Here is a 17994-nt window from a genome sequence, read left to right on the forward strand (position 1 = left end):
CATGCCAAGCACATGAAGATGGGCATAAAGTTCTCTTGTAACTGCAAAGAGATGCTAAGCACCAAGGGAGAGACTAGACTGTGTTTTACTAACAACCTGATGTGTCTTATCTCCATCGCAGTGAGAAACCTTAAGAGCTGCAGAGGCTGAAAAGCCAGCTCTCTGCATGAAGCCTCCACATTTGGAAACAGCATCTGCTTTGCAGAGGCTGACAGTCTGAGACTTCTGGTTAAACTCCACATCTCCTTGTTGTGAAAGGCTAGATAACTTGTGACTTGCCCTCAGTCCATTACCTTCTGCTTCCCAAGTCACAGCGCGCACTCTATCGCCCTGCAGAGCACTACAGCAGCTGGGCTATGTTCTGTTCTGTGTCTGTCCTGCTCAGCATTAGATAGTACACTTAAGAGAGCTTTCCATCTAAGTCAGTGAAATGCAAACAGAAAATTTTTGTTGCTTCAGCAGAGAGGCCAACTCTAACATTTTGGCTTGGAAACACACATTTAGATACTTTTTTATTTTTGCCTGTCAGCATGGTTATTTTGATGAGGTTTTGTTTTGCATGTGGATTAGATGAAAGCAACAATTAAGACTTGACTTTTTAATTGGGACTGGATGCATTTTAAACAACAGCAACAGACTTTCTCATCAAGAACTGCATGTTCTCTTTCTCCAGTATAACTTAACTCTGACCAGGAAAACATAAAAATATAGCCAAATAACAGCTGAAATGTGAGATCCCGCAGTCAGAAGCTAGGAAAACTATTCTAATACAAAGTACAGAGTGGCTGAGTCAGCATACCAACTAAAAGTTATATTTAGGCTTAAATCCAACACAAGAAACACACTCTCTGCTGCACCAAAATGTGTTTTGTTTTGTTGTTTTTTTTTCAATTTCTGGAATTACATGCTGAACATATCATTAAATCCAAAGCTGCTGCAAGATTAACAATGATATTAAGATGAACTTTCTAGTCCCAACTTGACTGATTTTGAGCCAGCAAATGGTGAGAGAATTTAAACCACAAGTGAGTATCACGAAGGCTCAGGAACAAGAGCAAGTTGCTTGCTTTTGCAGCAGTGCTTGCTTCATTCTGCAATGAGGCAAAGCAACTGCAATGAGTATCAGCACTTGCAGCAAACTGCTAAGCCCACCTTGTCTCAACATTTCTGTACCAGTTTGTTGGGTTTTTTTATGATGCTGAGTAGCACAGAGGCAGACTACACTGAACATACGCGCAGTTAGAAGAAATGCTACAGAATTTTAATTAAGGTCTTCCTTCTAGCAAAAGAGCTGTAGTCTGCCCCGTGGCACGTGGACCCCTCTGTCCCTGTCACAGACCAGTGGATCCCTCACATCTCTGCATCTCCCCAGGACCAGCCCCACGCTGGCAGCAGAGATGGGGGATGTAGTTCGTGCTTTGCTAGATGCATCTGCTGTTGCTCTCTGCAAAAGGCCTTACATAAATGTTAGAGGAAGCCAGATGCCAGGCTTCATCCCCCCAGTCCTCTTGCCCATTGGGTGCTCTGTCACACTAACAGGAATGTTACCAATGCTCACTGCTTTCTAATGCTAAATATGCCACCGGCACTTTTGCCTCACAAACCTATTTTTCCTTACACATTTGCCCTAATTTGTGTAAAGCAGGAGATTCGCAACACTAATTACAAAGCTAGGACTGTTTTGTTTTCTCCAGTTCACCTTATCTTCTTCATTCAGCTCCTGAAGACTCAGCTATTAAGAGAAATTAAGTAATACATCAAGCCCTTTTCAATTACCTGCTGTTGATAACATCAGAGTACAATTAGCAACTACAAATGAACCAAGTGCCAACTGGCAAGCAGAAACAGAAGCTAATTTACAGCGTGGGGCAGCCTGCAAGAGCTGAGATTCAGGGGCTGCCAGCCAACATGTATTTTGTTATACCAGCAACAGCGCTGTTCTGCCACTCCCAGACAGCTGAGAACACGTCCTTAACGACAGCTGGAACATCAGCAGTGCAAATGCTGCATCCCACAGCAGAGACGGAAACGCATCTTTGGTCACTCCCACATCTGGCGCTGTGAAAAAGCAGCAGGAATGGACTTCACTTCGATGTAATTCAGTCCTTCTCAGCCTGCCAGCAGGACGCCATCGTCTCTCCTTTGAAGAACATCAGACTCCTACACTCATTTTAATGTATACATTCTGAAAACAAATTTAGCTAGGATTTGACCCATGCATCTCCCAACTTACAAGGCAGCAATATATTGACATAGCCAGCTGACAAGCTCCCAAAGAAACGGCCAGGTAATAAACCACATCACTTCTTGCCTTTGATAACTGTAAATGTAACAAATGTAACATGTAGGGGATGTTATCACTTCAGGTGGTCAGAAACAAGTCTTGGTTCTTTGTGAATAATTGGGACGGTTGCAAGACAAGGGACTCCTGAATAATCCCTCCTTTAGGCGCCTGGGCCTTGGGAGAACAGGTATGCAAACTACAGAGATAAGGAGGCTGCAGGATAATCTGCAGATCCCACCGAGAGACGCCAAACAAACATGTGCGACGGACATTACCATATATTAATGAATTCTCGGAAAAGCCATTACTATGATAAACATTTCTTGGAAATGTAATGAATATGTGAGTTAACATAGCATAAATACCTAGTAACTGTGTCTCTTCAGTGCACACGTTTGGAGTAGAGATCCCCCGTGTGCCCGGCGCCGCAATAAAGAATACCTGCTTAATAGTCTGCCGACTATTGAGTCTTCAATTCCAGATTTTCACGGCATCACCTTAGTGCAAGACTTACGTTTATTTCTGACACCTGAATAGCTCTTCAAGTGCACTTCACCTTTTCATTTCCCTTCTGCCATGAGCTTGTGCGTTCTGGTGACTTTCTAACTGGTTAATAATTGAACATGGGACATATTACATCGGCACATCATCTGCCAAGTGCCTGTTTAATTTATGAAGACAGTCTGGTGAAACTGGGGTAACCAAGATGATAGCACACAGCAAACCTCCTGCATCCTGGCAGCAGCTCTGATAGCCACGGCATTCCCTGACAAATTCTGCTCCATGTCAGGGCCTTACCTAGATTGGAGGAGGCTCTGCCTTCAGCAGCTCGGTCCTGCAGGCTCTCAGCGATGTGCAACTGTTCTTCATGGTACTGCTTAGCCCTCTCCAGGTCCTGCATACATCTAGCTGCATGGCCCAAGCCAGCATAGGCTCGCATCTCAATGGCTTTCTCAGCCAGCTCCTGGGCCAACTCCAACACATAGTTGTGGTAGGACATGGCTTTGTCGAAGTTTCTCCGGTAGTGGTAAGCACTGCCTAGGTTGCTGTAGGCTCGAGCTTCCTCTCGCTTGTTCCCCAGCTCCTTGGCGATCTTAAGATGTTGTTCATGGCACTGCACCGCATTTTCAAAATCCCCCATTGCAATGTACACTGCTCCCATGTTGCCCAGCTCCCGCGCCTCAGAGAGCTCATCTTTGGACTGCTTTGCAAGGAGGACACACTGCTTGTGGCTAGCAAGTGCATTTGGGTAGTCCCCAATGGCTGTGTACACATGGCCCAGACTGCTCAGTGCTGAGGATGCTGCCTGCAGGCATAAGAGAGAAAAAGTAAGTACAAGTATTCATGGAAACAATTCATATGGCCCCAGCCCTAGAAATGAAAGCCAGAAAAGGTGATTCTAGAGTAAGAATGTGACTATCAACCAGAAAACCTGGTCTCTGTAGTTCTTCTACACCCCTCAGGGCAACCCAGGTGGAGGCAGCAGGAATGGGGTTGACTCGGGAGAACAGGGCTAGGATTACCTCTTTCTCTGAAGCGTATAGTGTGTCTGTGTACCTGGTAGAGGGGAAGGACGGCACTGCAAAGATGACAGAGAAAGCGACTGCTGCAGAAAACTGCACTCCAGGACCAGCTTGAGTTGTCTCACAGAGCGGAGCTTGCCCTGCAGGTAGCCACACCTCGCATCACCTCTCACAGCTACTTTAACACCTACACCAAGTCCTACTGACACAGCAAACAATCCCGTGTAAGGCAGCTCTTAAGAAAGCACACAAACAATGACATTCACCTGCAGAGAACACAGCAAATGAATGCTTGCTCTGTTCCACCCTCCACCCAGTAAGCTCACATCAAAGCAACAGACTCCTGAGACCCTGCAGGTTGGTGCCAAAGACCAGCAGCAGAACTTGACATAACCTGACATAACCACGCTGCAGGCTGTCACCACGAGGACTCTGCAGCATCTTCTTTCCAGGCTAAACACCCGTTAAACACCTGCTGCTGGAAAACTTAGTGGGAGCAGGAAGATGCCTCTGCTGCTTATCTTGCAACACCAGCAGGCCAGTGTGCAGTCACCAACACCTCCACATACTGCTCTTAGGCCAGGCACATCATGCTCTGAAGAGAGCAAGTCTTACTGTCTAGCATCTGGGTCCTTCTCGCACAACATCATTTGTTACTGAGACCCAAACAACCTTGGGACTGTAGCAAAGACATCAGTATTTCAGCAGCTGGAGCTTCTGTTCCCTGGGGACATCTTAAAGACAGACAGCTATTTGAAAACCTGAGTTCTTACCACCAAGAAACAGCTGTATTTAACAAGACAAATTACCTGAGAATCAGATTAATTTGCCCACTGCATCTACTAGGACGCAGGCCTTTCATTCCACCTGGCAGAGCCAGAGCGTACACGGCCGGACAGCAGGGCAAGGTGCCAAGACGAGGGACGTGCTCCTTCTGCCTAATGCACATCTGCTGCCTCAGCATGGCCATTCACTCCAAAGCCCTGACCCTGAGTCCTCCACAGTCCTTGTATATGCATTTCCTTTGCTACCCAGCTGCTGCTGTGACCTGATTCTGCAACAGCCCTCTTTTCCAACCCTCCAGAAAGGCATAGTCAGGGTGAGTGACTGCACAGAGATCGGTCTCACCCCTCCCTAGCACCCTAGCTCAGGAAAGATCCAGTCCACCCTTCCACCCAAGATGGTGATTCAACATTTTAGGACACTTGTCCTTGCTATTCAAAATGGCATAACCCCATGCTACCAACAAAGAGGCAACCTCACCATTTTCTGATCCTTGGCTGTGTGCTCCCAGCGCATCCTTAGGCTAGTGTTCCTGTTCATACAGCGGATTCTGAGCTCCCCAGTCACCTGTTCACTTTTCGTATTTTCTAACAGGCATGATCTTTGCACTGGGCAGTGTGACAGGGGAAGAGCAGCTCAACCACAACACCAGGCTGCAAGCAGGTGGGGCCCCTTCAGCTGCTCCAGTGTTGGAAGAAAAACACGCTCCCTCTGTTCTTGCTTTCTGAGCTCAGCCACCGGAGTGACCTGTGTGGCACACTTCTATCTTATTTTGCTGCTCCCCTCTTGCTATGACTTGGATGGCCCTCCAATGCAGCTGATACTGGTGCTGTTAGTTTAAGGAGCAAGCACACTTTACCTTTCTGGGTGTCATATCCCTACGCACAACACCAAAAGCTCTCCCATGAAATGGAATTCCATATGCTAAGTGTGCATAGGGTGCAACTGAAACCATCTCACAGGTCATGTGAACCTGCTGTGTCCAATTTGAACACCACAGAGCTAGAGAAAGGCTTCAGTGTGATACCACTGATACAGACACCTGCCTAACCCCCAGGGAACTCAAGACGAGCTGTAAAAAGTGCTGTGCATGCATGAGACCTGTGACTCAGACCACAACTCCGCAGCAAGGTTCAGACAGCAAAAGGACCTCCAGGGTTACATTCACCTAAGACTTTGTAGATTTATGTCTTTTAACTGTTTTAAACAGCTGCCTCGTCCACACTACTAGCGCACAGAAATGCACACTGACACCAAGTCTGGAAGAAAAACACTTACAATTAAGCAGCTGGAGTAGCTAAGGGATGGTGGTGGCTCCCCACCAGTGCCCAGAGCAGCCATGATGAACCTCTCCAATCCACCCAGCATCAGACAAGGCAGTCCTGCCACCTTTTCCCTGCAAAGCTGTACATCTGCCCCCCCCCCCCGAGCTACATGAGTTAGACAGCTTTCCCCCACTTTGGGCATTCCCTCCGCACACTTGCCTCGCCTTGATGAACTGGTACGCTCCTGCTTGGCTCCCACCTGCAGACTGGCTACGCCCCACAGATGCAGGACTTCAATTCCTTTCTCCAAAGCAAATGATTAACTTCTTCCTGGACACACTATCTAGAGATCATATATAAAAAGAAAGCAGACCAGAAAACTTTTTCTATAGAGGACACCTGGCTCAGCACCTCTCAGCTGGAAACACATTTTGCTACTGAAATTGTGTCCCTGCAGAAACGAGCCTTTCATGACTTTCATAAACAGCGGCACGAGAAACCTTCCTTAAAGATGGTTTTTACTAAAATTACATCACGATTGGAAGAGTAATACTAAGTCAGGAAGATCTACAGGCCAGAGCAAGAGGCAGATAGCACAGGTGATATATTATTTTTATGATCAGCCGCATTAACAGACCAGTATTTCCACACCAAGGAACTGTAAACATGCTGTGCTAATCCAAATTAATAGGGAAACCATCTTTTCTGATACAAGAACCTGAGGTGACAGATTAGCTATAAAACACAATTTATAGGTCATAAGATAGAGAAGTTATAAGGAAGCTCTCTCCTGGCCAGCTCCACAAATAGCCAAGCTGCATCTGTTCTCCCTGAAGCATCCTCTCAGGCAGCTTAATTATAATGGAAGGACTACTACCAGAATTCAAAATGTCTTAATTTTTTCACTTAGTGCTGCAGATGAACTTCTCTCAGCACAAGGGACAATGCAAGAACAGCAGAAGCCGAGCAGCGGCCGCTGTCAGGAAGCCCTGCAGCATCCCTGCAAGGCTGTGGTACCACTCCACGTGACAGCGGGACGGGAAAGCCTTGGGCTCAGCCCCACAGATGGCGAGAGCAGCACTGGATTTCATGCTGCCAAGACATGCTATAATGAACTACAAATAAGTTGCTTTTGCTGCTGTAATTACTGCAGACCAGAGAGGGGAGCAGCTAGCAGCAGCTCTTCAGGGACACGCATCCTAGCGACAGGCTGGGGACAAAGCTGCTGAACGTGCTGCCACATGGTCAAATAGTTTCTTGGGTTTCGGAGGTGTTTCTACAATAGCAAGCACCACAGGTTGTGTGAAAACCAACTAAACCCTCCAGAAATAAAAGATTTACAGCCTCTACAGAAGCACAGGCACTCATGAAAGGAGAAACTGCCCCTGTTGGGATAAGGCAGCCAAAACTAGCTCATGCTGGTAGCACCAGAGACATGGGGTCTCCAACTGAAGACAGGCTGAACAGACATGCTTCCTGCAGGGTGGCAAGGTGGACCAGATGGGCTCTTCTTCATGCACAGGCTCAGAGTATCGGGGACCAAAGCCATATTCACTCCAAAAATTCCCTCTGCAGAACATCCTGCAGAGCAGTGCTGCCTTCCCCTCACTCCCACCTCCCGCAGCTCCACGCCCCTCGGAAAGCTCCAGGCCACCAGCTAGACTGGCACCCAGCCTGCCAGCCGCCATGAGACGGGTACCCAACAGGACAGCGATGCCTGGGGAAGGGACCTGGGCCTGCCAAGTGCGGCAGCCGGCCGCAAGGGCCGCAGCTCCTCACTGGCTGCCAGAGGCCTGGCACCGGCAAGGCCCCTGACCCTCCTCGGTGCTGCCACCATCTTGGGCAGACTCGCTGCGACGCCAGGGTGGTTTGGCCCTGGACGGGCTCTTGAGCAGCACAGTGAAGCAACTGTCCGGCTGACACCAGCGAGGAAATGCTCTTATCTAAAAGAGGATCTCAGCAGGCCTGTTTTGAGGCAACTGCAAAACTGACAAAAAAACTTTTGCTCTGAATTTTAATTGATTTTTACACAAATCTTCATAAAGGTTAATATTTACACAGTATTGAGTCATTTGCAACGTCACTAGGACAAAAAAAAGGAAAAAAAAAGATACGTGCAGACATCTTGCACAAGCCCAGAACAAAATACTGCGTGGGGCCCATTGCAGGCTTCAAGCTGCATCAGAGCTCCCTTCGTCGCGCTTGTGAGCAGCACACTCACTGCTGCATGAACAAACTAGTATGCCATTTTTGGCAATATTGAAACCCAGCACAATGCAATCGGCAGAACTAATTAAGCAGCCTCAATTTATTCTGGAAGACAGGCCACCACCACCACCAGCACTTCTGATACAACCAGGAAGACAATGGAAATGTCTTTCTGAAAAGCAAGGAGTCAGCGAAAACCAGTGTCTCCTGGGGCTGCTAAAAAAAAAAAAAGTGGACATTGATGCGTGCAGATTGCTGAGTAAGACGAGCTATGGCAAAGAGCCATCTAGACAGAGACTCAGATGATGTTAATGGGCTATGGCTAGGAAAAAGAGGCAAAAGGAAAAGCAGCAGATCTCAGACTTTCCATGCAAAAGATAAACTTGCCAGATGTGGAGACTGCTCATACTGTACATGGGAAGAAATCTTCAGAAGGTCTCCTACACTGGGAAGTGAATCATAGGAAGTGAAATTTGTGTGGCTAGGAATGTTTGTTTTCAGGGCTCCCAATCCCTTTGCCCAACAGCATTTCCGGGCTCACAGTAAAGACCTAGAATTAAAGGTACAAGCTTGGCAACTATTCACAGGGCACGCAAAAAGATTTGGGTTACACGTCTGCATGTCCAGGGCTGGATCGTCCAAACGAGGATGTGGGAGGAGGACAAGAGAAGCAGAAAACAAAAATAAGTAGGAGGAGACAAAAAGAGAAATGGTAAATGAAGAGTAAAGGACTGACAAGAAATAGCCCAACTTGATTAGAAAGACAGGACTGTTTCCAGAGGCTCGGCTGTTCCTCAGACAGACAGCTAGACAAAGGCAGGAAGACTGCCTCCACCCTCTGACGTGGCCTACACACCAATGCTCCCCACGTGTTTTATTTTGCATCATTTTCCACTGTTAATTGATCTGAGTGCTCTGGGAGAAGCACTTCTCAGTCACCTTGGAGTCTGCATGAGCAGAGCCTATGGCACTTCTGGCTTCTTGCATCATCTCTTCTCCAGCAAGACAAATATCAGTACTCTCTATGTGCTCGTGTGGGCAATCAGAGAAAAGACTGTGGAGCTTGACATTAAAGCACTGTTTAGGAACAATTTGGTGATTACATCTGCTGGGAGACACCCATGACTCACTTCAGGGGGTTAGTAACAGGATTCCAGAAAACAATTAATCACTGTATACTTAATAAAATCCTCCACATAATAGGATCCACCAGGAACTTCAAGTGGCTCACACATTGGGCCAACGGGGTAGGGCGGTAGGGGTATTCCCACATACACTGGTGTAAGAGTCAAAATGTGGCAGCAAGCGTACAAGGTTGACACTAGCTGTGCATGTGAAACAGACTCCAGCTGTGCTAGCATGAACCTCTGCTTGGTAGCACACTGATGGGAGACTACAGCTTCATACCAGTGGGGTTTTGCATCAGCAAACAAAGAAAATCAATGCTTTATGTATCTGACAAAGACAAATTTTACAGCGGGGGTTGCTTACACCTCCAATCATGCAATTTATCACTTTAATAGAAAGCAGATTCTTCTGCCACTGAGCTGAGGCACAGAAGGGAGCTCTGAAAAAGGTTTCTAACTGCTCTCTTTCTTGGGAGAAACAGATAGCTTAGGTTTTTCAGCTGAATAAGGTAAAGAGTCTAATGTTAAGCAGATATGCACCACAGAATGACAACTAATAGGGACCTGGTGACTTAGAGAGATGTGTTTCTTAGGTATTTCACCCTTGCCAGAGAATGGTCATTTCCCAATTATGTTGCATTTAAACAATTCTCTAACTGATCGCACAGCCTCCTTAAATGAGAACACTGTATAATAATTCTAAAACGGGCAAGGTGAAAATACTCTGCCTGGTATCTGACTGTAAGGTGGCCTTAATCCCCAAGAACAGACACCAATTAGGACTGATCAGAGATCAAGCTCTTACAGTCAAGGTGGGGAAAAATAACTGGCATGGACTAAGCATGTGTTGAATTCAAAACCCTGGCTGCAGTATGCTCTTGCATGCTGTTTCTCTCCGCTTCCATTTTCCCTCTGGGCATGGGGTAACAGCAGCACCTGATCCTACATGACACAGTAAAGCTGGATCCAAAAGATCAGCCATGCACATTCGTAACATCTGTACCCAGGGGAGTCAGCAGTATGCTCTTTTTGAGAACCAGCATAACTCCTCGTATGCATGCTCCTGCTCTTGAATGCACGCAAACGTTTCCTTGTTCATTGACTGTATTTTGGGGGTGGTATGGGGAAGGTAGCTTCAACAGATTGTTTCTGAACATACACACACACACACAGAAATACTTAAATCTGAAAGCATTAACAGGATGAGTTCTGCTGGCTTCACCATAAAGAGTAAAATCTCACCATGTCTTACATCAGTGCAACTTTTCTGTGTAGGAAGTACAGAGGTTAGCTCACAGCAATGCAACACTGTGTAGGCATTTAAGCTCTTTCTGCACATAAACATGTAAGCTGTCTTTGTTTATAGGTATGGACTATGTAACTGCTGTGCACAGGCCAGACAGTAGCATAACAGAATCACAGAATCACAGAATAGTAGGGGTTGGAAGGGCCCTCTGTGGGCCATCTAGTCCAACACCCCTGCCAAAGCAGGGTCACCTACAGCAGGCTGCACGGGACCTTGTCCAGGCAGGTCTTGAATATCTCCAGAGAAGGAGACTCCGCAACTTCCCTGCTGGGTGAGTACTTTCAGGACCTACCAAAATGATCCAGTGGCTGTAAACTGCATTTTATCTCCACTTCTATTAAGCCCCTTTATCATTTCCTCACAATCCACCAGTATTCCATGACTAGCCTTGGAGATCTACTGATTTATGTACTAATGCAAGTTTCACACCCAGATACAGTAGGTGCCGCATCAACATTCAAAGTTGCCCTTCCCTCCTCCCTCAAAGGTGAGGCTGATGTGCCGGTACCACATCCAGCTTTCTCCTCTGTGTGGCATGCTTTTGAAAACAAGAAAGGAAGCAGCAGGCAATATTCTCCTCCTGTACATTATCTGTACACAGAAAGAAGGAACAGATTTCCTTTTAGATAATTATTTCCTGGGGAAAAAAAAAAACAACCCAAACACTAGAATCAGTATCCCTATCAAAGCCAATTTATTTGCAGAAGGTCTTAGTCTTTTACATAGAAACTACCAAAAAGCAAACCCCAAAGAAGCCAAAGCCATGGAACAGAAGCAGTAGTACCTGAGTATCTGGAAGGAACTTTGTAACTACTGTTAACTGAACGGGAATAACCAGGAATTAATGACACACTAGAAAAACTCAAAATATACAGCAGGAAGCGATAGCTCCAGTCCCCTCTTGAATTATGGATTAAATCCAGAGCTCTACAGGTGTCAAGGACTTGCTGCTCATGATAGAAGCTGCCATGGGTTGTGCTTACAATCCACTCCCAGCCCTCTCTTTCCTTACTTGTTCAAGGAAATGACAATGTTCTAGAGGATTGATCATTCTTCTTGTTTCCTGGCAAAAGAATCACACAAATTATGTGAATTCAGGCAAATCTGAACAGTACCATGGCTCTGCTGTCAGGTTATTCATAGTTGGTCATCTTCCTGAAACCAAAGGCTTCAAAAGGAACACTGACTTTCAGCTGCTCATTTGCAGATCAAAATAATGCTGCTCCAGTGGAAAATCCATTTATTCAATCTCCTCCATTATCGTTTAGGAGCTAAGTGTCCAGTTCTGCCTAGAAAACTTGTAAAACCAAACCTGCATTACTCCCTTAACAGAACTGCAAATATTCTTGATGAAGTTAGCAGGGCTTTGCTGGAAAGCAAAAGCAGCAACAGGTCCTCACCGATACCCATTTCTTAACTGCCCACCACTCCTACGGAAAAGGTTGTTCACGTTTACTGTGCCAGCTGGCACGCCACCAGCCACTGTGCAAACGCTGGGCACTCAGGAGGAGCATGTTTCTTTTCTGACGTGGGCTCTGCATTCTGAACTCTCATTCCACAAAGAAAACGAAGTCACACAAAATACACCAGCCCAGGAACACTACAAAGTAGACCCCAGCATCAAGTCTAAGTATCACCTGGGGCTCATATATCTTTATTCCAAGTCGTCAAGACTTCGTAGCTTTCTGGACATAGTCTAAAAGGCTCTTGTGTGAAATCACTTTAGGAAGGATGGCTGACTCGACATTTTTAGTGATGATCTAAGAAAAGAAGCCCTCATTTAAAACCACAGGCTTCTCTGAGGGGGTGACACTGAGGAGTCATTCATGCCCTGGTCAATGTCAGTCCTGGAAGAATAAGCCAGCACGTTGCAAGCTGGGATCTCAGAACCCAGAGAAGCTCTTTGTGCAGGCAAAGAAATCGCTAACTCCTACAGTGGCATGCTGACCTGTGCCAGTCCTAACACTACTCTTGCTCATAAAGCTGGATACTTCTCCAATGGAAGCTGAGTACAGGAAAGCCTTGGCTGAGGTGAGCCTTCTGAAAACGCAAAGAGCGCTGCTCCCTGAGTTGCAGCTCTTACACAAGTTTTCTGCTTCATTTCTTTTACTGCACTCGGGTACAGGCCTCAGTAGAGTGCTAGATTTCGCAGATACTGTGAGAGGTAAGTAAAACCAGAAGACTGCATTTCTTTCAGCTAAAATCTGTGTGCTGTGGAGGTCAAGTGGGGACATTTAAAAGAGATCCTCAGGAAGTATAACATTTCCCTTTCGAGTCACAAGTCCAAACAAAACAAAGCATATGGCCTTTTAGTGCACTCCCAAATTTCCTGCACTGGTCAGATTTCCCTTCATTCTGCTTAATCCTATCACATTTGAACCGGAAAAACCTGTATGAATCCAGTCAAGCTGACTTTCACTAAAAAGAGCTGCTAAAGACAGAAAGAGGAAGGCAAAGAATTTATGCTCTCTTATACAAATCCAGCCACTTGATGCTCAGGCACTATGGTTGCTCACATCATTGAACTCATCCTCTCAGCCACAGAGATAATTCAGTCTAAGACGTAATGCAGTGCCAGTACCCTAGAAGACCCAGAATCCTTAAATGAACTCATATGGCAAGTGTTTTGCTAGTAGCTGGTACTCAGCCTTGCTCCAAGAAAGCAAGCCTTCCTCCAGGGTATGAGGGAGTTTGCCCCAGATCCCTAATGAAGCAAGGCTACTGTCTGCAATGAGAGGCTGGAATCAATGAGGCAAAGGATAGCACCACGCTTTTTACTGAAGGTTTCAATGTATAGCTGCATCACAAGGCAGATTTTTGAGTCCCAGTGGTTGATCAGAGGCCCCTCAAAAATCAGCTGTTTGAAGTGCGAATATACACAGGAACAATACAAACTGGAAAGTGTATGTCTAACTTTGTGCGCCCAACTACAGCGCCAAACATGCGGGCCAGACGAAGACTGAACTTTAGTGAATTGAACAATGCTGCAAAAAGTGTCCAGGAAGACATTCTGCAGACCGAGTCAAATCTCTCACAAGTTCTCTTTAAGCTGAAATCATACCACCTGCAGAACCCGAGACTTCAAGGGCAGCAGGGTAAAAATAAAGCTTCTGTTCTGTTAGGAAATCTGGAAAACCAATCTGCCCCACTCTCACCTAACTCTGTACTGGTTGCTTCACACCCCTTCTTCAGCAGCCCTCCACAGAGGGATTCAGCACACTTGTGCTACTCTGATCTGCTTACCCAGGTCTTCCTAGCAAGTGGCCAGTATTGAAGTTTCAGTTCTGTAAAACAGATCACCCTCAAGTCTAGTACAAAATCAGCAATGATTCTGGAAGACATGGACCAGAATCTACAAATGCCTCCTCAAAAAGCCGGGAAAGTATTAGCGCCGGTCTCCTGGTAAAGCAAGCAAACTCTTTGTTCCTGCGTGCACCTGAAGATGACAACACTGCTTTTGGTGTAAACGGGGTGTGTTATAAAACAAAAACCACTCAAGCCACAGTGAATCTCAACACAGTAACTATCAGGCACACATGCTGGGATGCCCTGTGGAGCCCCCCCTCCCCCCCAGCTCTGGAGATCCTGCTGGGCCCCTCCACTACCAGCTGCCCATCGGGAAACTTCTGCCAACCCAGCCAACTGCGCAACCAGACCTTACCCATTTCTGACAGCACAGTACTGGGAGACTGAGGGCTGAGGCTGCACACTGGGCAGTGAGTGACTCTTGGCAGCTTCCCCGCAAGTAATAATGAAAATACGTACTAAAACCAGCTTGAGATCAGCAGGAAGGCTCTGTGATGCTAGGCTTCGTGCAAGGGCTCAGGTTAGACAACAACTTTCAAAGGAAAAGTGACCCTTTCTTTCTGCAAGTATCCGGTTCATGAACTGCAAGGGCCTGATTTTTTTACCAGTTCCTGGTTTCTGCAGGTAATTTTCCACTAAGTTCCCAGGAACTGACGCTTGTCTCTCAACTCTCTGGAGAGCAGGGACTGGGAGCAGTCTTTTGCTTGAGTGGTTAGCAGCCTGATCAACCATTCTGTTGTTTGTAAATCCTGTGTAAAGTGTCATGGGATTTGGAAAGCTGTTTCTCACGCAGAGGCTGAATCAAAAAACAGCTTGTTTCAATTTCTTGAAAGTACCTCCAGCACTCAAAAGATTCCCTAAAAGAACCCCAGAAAAAAAGAGAAGGCACAATGGAGAAACACAAGTGAAGAAGTAATCCCATGCACTAAAGTTGTTTATGAATATAGATGCACCACAGTCACCCATTTATCTTCTTGCCGTTCGACCTTTTTGATACTGGGTTTTTTTTGACACAAGAATAGGAGGACACTCCTGCAAAGGTACCATCTCTGCAATATGTACACACAGTTCTCATGCAACGGGCTGCAGTCTCTTGATGTTGTTGTGGTATCGGTGAGACACACTAATTTCTTAACAAAAGCTCTCACGTTGTTTCGAATCTCTTCTCTTGAAAAAGCTCAAGAAGTGAAAGGTATTTGCTGTTTAATATAGCAGCAGTGGTCACACCCTAACCTTGTCATTCCTGCACTTCTATTAGCAGTGGGTGCATCAACCACTAATATAGAGTATCAATTAGCAAAGTCCTCCTCGGCCTGTTCCTTACTTCTGGAACTCCAGTCAGACGTGACAAAGCACTAAGGAATAAGGTTAGAATTAAGGGACAGGCTCATATGGGTGACGTTATCATGGGTGTGTACTACAGGCCACCTGACCAGGAAGAGGAAGTTGATGAGGCCTTCTACAGGCAGCCGCAAGCGGCCTCGCAGTCACAGGCCCTGGTTCTCATGGGGGACTTCAACCACCCTGACATCAGCTGGGAAGACCACACAGCTAGGCACGCGCAATCCAGGAGGTTCCTACAGAGCATCGATGGTAACTTTCTGATGCAAGTGGTGGAGGAACCAACAAGGAAAGGCGCTCTGCTAGATCTTGTACTAATGAGCAAAGAGGGACTGGTGGAGGATGTGAAGGTTGGGGGCAGCCTTGGCAGCAGTGACCATGAAATGGTGAACTTCAGGATCCTGCGTGGAGGAAGCAGGCCAATAAGCAGGATCAAAACCTTGGACTTCAGGAGAGCTAACTTTGGCCTCTTCAAGGAGCTACCTGGAGGAATCCCTTGGGTCAGGGCCCTAGAAGGCAAGAGAGCTGGTCGCTGTTTAAACATCACTTTCTCCAAGCTCAGGAGCGGTGCATCCCCCTGAGAAAGAAATCTAGCAAAGGAGGCAGGAGACCTACTTGGATGAGCAAGGAGCTTCTAGTGAAGCTCAGACGGAAAAGAAAGGTCTATGGAATGTGGCAAGAGGGACAAGCCACTTGGGAGGAGTACAGGAATGTCGTCAAAGCATGCAAAGATGCAACGAGGAAGCCTAAGGCCGACCTGGAATTGAATCTGGCAAGGGATGTCAAGGACAACAAGAAAAGCTTCTTCAAGTACATCATCAGCAAATGGAAGACTAGGGATAACGTGGGGCCACTGCAGAACGAGGTGGGTGTCCCGGAGACGGAGGATGCAGAGAAGGCAGAGTTATTAAATGCCTTCTTTGCTTCACTCTTTAGTGCTAAGGCCAGCCCTCAGGAATCTCAGGCCCTGGAGGATGACCTTCCCTTGGTCGAGGAGGACTGTGTGAGAGATCGTTTAAGCAATTTGGACACCCACAAATCCACGGGCCCAGATGGAATGCACCCATGAGTGCTGAGGAAGCTGGCAGATGTCATTGCTGAGCCACTCTCCATCATCTTTGAGAGGTCCTGGATGACAGGAGAGGTGCCGAAGGACTGAAGAAAAGCCAATGTCACTCCAATCTTCAAAAAGGGCAAGAAGGAGGACCCAGGGAACTACAGGCCGGTCAGCCTTACCTCCATCCCGGGAAAGATGGAGCAACTCATTCTGGAGGTCATCATCAAGCAAGTGGAGGAAAAGAAGGTTATCAGGAGTAGTCAGCATGGATTCACCAAGGGGAAATCATGCTTGACCAATCTGATAGCTTTCTACAATGGTATGACTGGCTGGGTAGATGAGAGGAGAGCAGTGCATGTTGTCTACCTCAACTTCAGCAAGGCTTTCAACACTCTCCCATAACATCCTCCTAGGGAAGCTCAGCAAGTGTGGGCTAGATGAGCGGTCAGTCAGGTGGACTGAGAACTGGCTGAATGGCAGAGCTCAGAGGGCTGTCATCAGCGGCGCTGAGTCTAGTTGGAGGCCGGTAACTAGTGGTGTCCCCCAGGGGTCAGTACTGGGCCCAGTCTTGTTCAACTTCTTCATCAGTGACCTGGATGAAGAGTTAGAATGTACCCTCAGCAAGTTTGCTGATGACACAAAACTGGGGAGAGTGGTTGTGCTGCCATGCAGTGAGACCTGGACAGGCTAGAGAGTTGGGCCTAGAGGAACCTGATGAAATTCATCACGGGCAAGCGCGGGGTCCTGGGGAGGAACAACCCAATGCACCAGTACAGGCTCGGGTCCCTTCCAACCTCTACCATTCTGTGATTCTGTGAAGGTATATTCACCTCTTTGTTTTTCCTGTCCATGTTGCTACAGGGAGCAGATAATCCACTTCTGACAGACAACTATGTAATAAATTATTTTGAAGCAGTGGCTTCACTACAGCAGAGGAAAAGGGACAGAAAATAGACAAGCAGAGAAACAAACACCTTCTTTGCTCGTTTTCTGCAAAGCTCTGTCGCTTACTGCAGCAAGTACTGCTTTCCTATTTTTGCCTCCACAGCCTGTTTCTGACATCTTAGTGTTTTCATGCATGACAAATTGCTTTAGCCTGAAGACTCTTTCCAGTTGTCATTTGTGAGGTATTTATATCCTGCCCTCATTTTCCAGACTGTTTGCAAACATAACAAGACAACTGTGGTCACAAAATTTTCAGATTTTTCCTTTCCGAAAAATTTGGCAGCCCTAGGGCCAGACCACCTCTTTGTACGGCTGAGTCCCACAAAAACGCCACGTGCAGAGAAACTGCTGTGGGCTCCCTCAAGCTGCAGTTAATGCATGAATTTCATTGGAACAGGCTGCCCAGGGAAGTGGTGGAGTCACCATCCCTGGAGGTGTTGAAAAAATGTGTAGATGTGGCACTTCGGGATATGGTTTAGCAGGCAGGGAGGTGTTGGGTGGATGGCTGGACTTGATGATCTGAGAGGTCTTTTCCAAGCTAGGATTCTACGAATTTGATTCTTAGCACTCCATCTGAGATTGATGATAACAAAGCACAAAAGAGGAAGCAAGTGACCAGGTGATGATCACTTAGGATTTTCAGCAAGAAAGAGACAAAGTTGGCCCTATGAGAAATTATATTTTAAAATACCTGAAAGCTACTTGAATGCAATGGAAAAGGATCACTGTTATGAATGACAACCGATGCAAAACTAAACTCTGCACAGAATAGGAGTAGCATCCAGCCCACTGCTGTGTTCCTAAGGAACTAACAATACATGAGCAGAAGGGTAAACAGAAGGGGTTTCT

The 17994-nt window shown here is 46.7% G+C and overlaps 1 protein-coding gene across 4 annotated transcripts in view; it reads right to left on the bottom strand.

Annotated features, from left to right (window-relative positions):
• The window catches only part of TTC28 (tetratricopeptide repeat domain 28), a 179702-nt gene that overhangs the window by 52397 nt on the left and 109311 nt on the right, over positions 1–17994 (bottom strand). For all 4 annotated transcript variants that reach the window (XM_075434966.1, XM_075434965.1, XM_075434967.1 and 1 more), the window contains exon 5: positions 3083–3590. In XM_075434966.1, the coding sequence (XP_075291081.1) occupies positions 3083–3590 (508 nt within the window). The remainder of the gene's footprint in view (positions 1–3082; positions 3591–17994) is intronic.

This window comes from Opisthocomus hoazin, chromosome 13 (genome assembly GCF_030867145.1).
Source record: "Opisthocomus hoazin isolate bOpiHoa1 chromosome 13, bOpiHoa1.hap1, whole genome shotgun sequence".
Lineage (NCBI taxonomy): Eukaryota > Metazoa > Chordata > Aves > Opisthocomiformes > Opisthocomidae > Opisthocomus > Opisthocomus hoazin.